A 3,621-nucleotide genomic window follows, 5' to 3' on the forward strand; every position below is an offset into this window, starting at 1 on the left:
GTACGTATAAAACATGTATAAAGAAAACAGATGTAAGTATCTATAACGATGCAAACAATTTGATTTTCCCGACGAAAGAACGAAAGGGAAGCGTCGTCTAAGGGGAGGGACGACAATGTTATAAATTGCAAGATCTAAGAAGAAAATTTCATAAGAGTATTATCGTGATTCCAGTTAACGAAGTCGCAAAAGGACGAGGTATAGAATTTCCTTTGTCAGAATCCTGTTTAAACAACGCGAGACGACGAGAAACGAAAGTTGATCGAAAGCGTTCTGAAGGGAAACTATGAAAATCGTCGAAGGCCCTTTGAGCGCAAGAAAAAAAAAAAAGAAGAAGAAGAAGAAGAAGAATCACGAGGGTCGAAGAGAGGTCTTTGGAAAAAAAAAAAAAAAGTATAAGATGCGTAGCGAAAACGCTAATGTTTTATGTATACGTTCGACGTATACGTTCAGAATGGTGATTCCTTCATAAATATTTGATAAGCTTACTGTAATGAAAAACGTTTTCCAGATATACATAGTTGCGCTTTTTCATGATCTCTCGTCAATTAAGAGACGAATATTTAAATTATGTTTTATCATCTTCTAATCTGGCAATCGATTATTTAAATTTCTTTCTTTTCGAACATCCATGAGAAACGTCACGATTATGGAATTATTTGAAATTTTCTAGCAAATTTCTAGTTATTGTTATACAGAGAATATGAATGATATGAAGACGAAGAGAAAGTTTGAAGATAAATCTTGGAATAGAGTTAATTGTAAGTGAGAGGTTGTAATAAATATTGGATATTTTTGAACGAATCCTTTAGAGAAGCGATATATAATGAAATATAATGTTGAATTTAATCGAAGATTTTTATATTTTTTAATGATAGTAAATATTTTTATTCGTTGAATAAAGAACCCGATGGAAAAGTAATACAAGTACATTCTTTTTGAAGAAAAAAAAAATACGTAATACATAAATATTTTGAAAGAAAAGTGTACAAGTATTTTTTAATGGCAGTAGCAACGCAAAGATATTTTTATTACATCTTTTACTTTACTTTATCCATCTCTCGGACTCTAAACACTTCGACTCATTAAAATACGAAAATATAAAAGAACACGTTCTAATATCTTATAATTAAATATTAATATCAATCTTTCGTTATTAATTGAATCGTACCTTTAAAAATCACTTGAAAATTTGAACGACAAGAAGGATATACTCGAAATAATCAGAACGTTTTTAATAAAAAAGAACGTTTAACAGATATTCATAAATCCTTAAGTAAGTTTACGCTCTCATCCACTTTTCCTAATTAATCGAATCACATCGTAAAATAGTTTACATTGTCGATTAAATATAATCCATCCTGTTAACTCGAACGAAGGAGGAGGGATATAATCAGTTGAAATATTAATCGCGTTACGAGGACGCAATTAACGATGATCAAGAAGGGGGAGGGGGAGGGGGGAAGTTTAACGCTCGACACGATCTTCCTAACGAAAAGTAATCGCGGCTTGGAAACAGTACTCGACGATGGAGTAAGTCGGTTCCGTTTCGTGAGAAGGTAAATTAATTTGCATTTAAATGAAGGCACGTAAAAACGCCGGATAACGCCGCGTGAATGGTGGACAAAGGGAAAAAGACCCAATTAATTACTGCAGAGCCTTCTTTACTCAGAAAAGTATATATTCTACGGATACCTCCTCTTTGTTTCGTTCCATTTCTAACGAAACTTATTACTTTTGACCGCGTTGAAACTACTGTATACATTTCAAAATTCAAAAAAACAAAGGAGCATTAAATAGGGGGGAAAAAGATCCAATTAATTACTACAGAGACTGAAAAATATATTCTTAAGGATACCTCTCCATTGCTTAATTTTCTTCTGTGCACGTTTCAAAATTTCAAGAAAAAAAAGGAATAAAATTTTGGGAAAATTTTAAAAAAGGGAAATATCCAATTAATACAATCAAATACAAAGTCTCTTTTCCCTAACTATACGTATTTCATAGATAGATTAAACCATTTTATTCAATCTCGTAATTGAATTATCTTGTGCACATTTCAAAATTCGAGAAGAAATTTTAAATGCAAATTTTTTGGTAGTTTCTCGCAGATTAAGGAACGAAAAAAAAAAAAAAGAAAATATTTTTTTTTTCCATCGATCACAGTTAAAAGCGAAGGGTGTAAGGGATATAAGGGTAAAATTCGATACGCGAACGCTTTCGCTGTTCGTTGGACTAAGTGAAACGATGCCGGGGCAGGAGTAATAAGAAGCACTTAGCCAAGAACGTGTTCCTATTTCGTAATGGAGCCAGAATTCTATCTCTTTCGTCGTTGTCGGCCTCCGCGTCCACGGTAATTCGCGCAACGATGTTAAATCGATTTTGTAAAGCAGCAATTCATTCCGATTGCACTCTTCCATTACAGCCCAGGGTGATTTGTAAGTAACGCGAATCGTGATTGCAACGATCTCTTCGATTCCTTCTCCATTTCCCTTCTATATTTCCAATAATCTATTTCTAGTTTATCCTTACCGATTTTATTGTTACTCCGTTTCTACATCCATATTTTCCTTTTTGATTATCCTATATATATATATATGCTTCGATTAATTATTGAATCGAACGAGCTCGATAACACGTGGAAAACGAAGGTTTTTTTTTACGGAAGAGCTCTTGCAAATTGCCGATATCGCGCAATATCACGTACTGTTGATGTTAAAATATGCAGAAAGATATAATACCGTTAATTGAAAACGAATCTTCCGTTAATACGTTAGGTTAAACGCGAAAATTATCGGAATTTTAGTATCTCCTATTTGACCACGTATCGTGTTGAGGAAATAAAAAGAACAGAAAGAATCCGTTATATATTCAACTTCGATTTTTTTCTTGTCGAGTTTCCAATTCTTGTGAGACGAAATAAATCGGAATAAAATACGTGGTATATCTCGGTGTTTATCTAACGAATATTTAGCAATATGTGTGACTCACTGCATGTGGAGTATAGGGACTGATTTGTCGGAGAAGAGCACGACAGGTCGATCGAAGCGTTCGTTGGGGCCGCAAACTCGTCCACCTCCTTCGAGCTGCAGCCAACCACCCTCGCATCTGCAATAAAAAGACGATACGTTATTAAGTAATCTTAATTATTTTATAAAAACGATAAAAATTTCAATTCCCTTCCTTCTCTGATCTTTGATATCTTTTCCATTGTCGTTTATTATTATTATTTCTTTTTCTCTCTCTTTCTCTTTTCGTTGAATAACGCGAGAGAATTTGGAGAATGGAAAAAGTGATTTAATCTCTGGTTTAAAATAGCGGGTTTAAAATAATCTTAGAATCTGGAATGGAAACAAATATCGAGTTGGGAAATTTAATAGCCGCGAGATGTATCGACATGGTATTGGCAAGTTTCAAGATCAGCAGAATAGACAGTAATAGTTCTTGGGTCGTACGAGTCGATACCAATCACGTATGACCGTAGTGGTTCGATTTGTAGAATATTGACGATCGCATTGGTTATTGGACCAAACACATTTTTGATTCGTCTCTCCCTTTTCCTATCTATATTTCACTATAATCTCGTCGAGATTATTTGAAAAAAAAAAAAAAAAAAAAAAA

At 33.7% G+C, this 3,621-nt stretch overlaps 1 protein-coding gene across 5 annotated transcripts in view; it reads right to left on the reverse strand.

Moving 5' to 3' along the window:
- Positions 1–3,621, reverse strand: part of LOC102680309 — a 199,394-nt gene that overhangs the window by 117,221 nt on the left and 78,552 nt on the right. For all 5 annotated transcript variants that reach the window (XM_006620756.2, XM_006620755.2, XM_006620757.2 and 2 more), the window contains one exon: positions 2,992–3,108. In XM_006620756.2, the coding sequence (XP_006620819.1) occupies positions 2,992–3,108 (117 nt within the window). The remainder of the gene's footprint in view (positions 1–2,991; positions 3,109–3,621) is intronic.

Source organism: Apis dorsata, unplaced genomic scaffold, assembly GCF_000469605.1.
Source record: "Apis dorsata unplaced genomic scaffold, Apis dorsata 1.3 scaffold_527, whole genome shotgun sequence".
Lineage (NCBI taxonomy): Eukaryota > Metazoa > Arthropoda > Insecta > Hymenoptera > Apidae > Apis > Apis dorsata.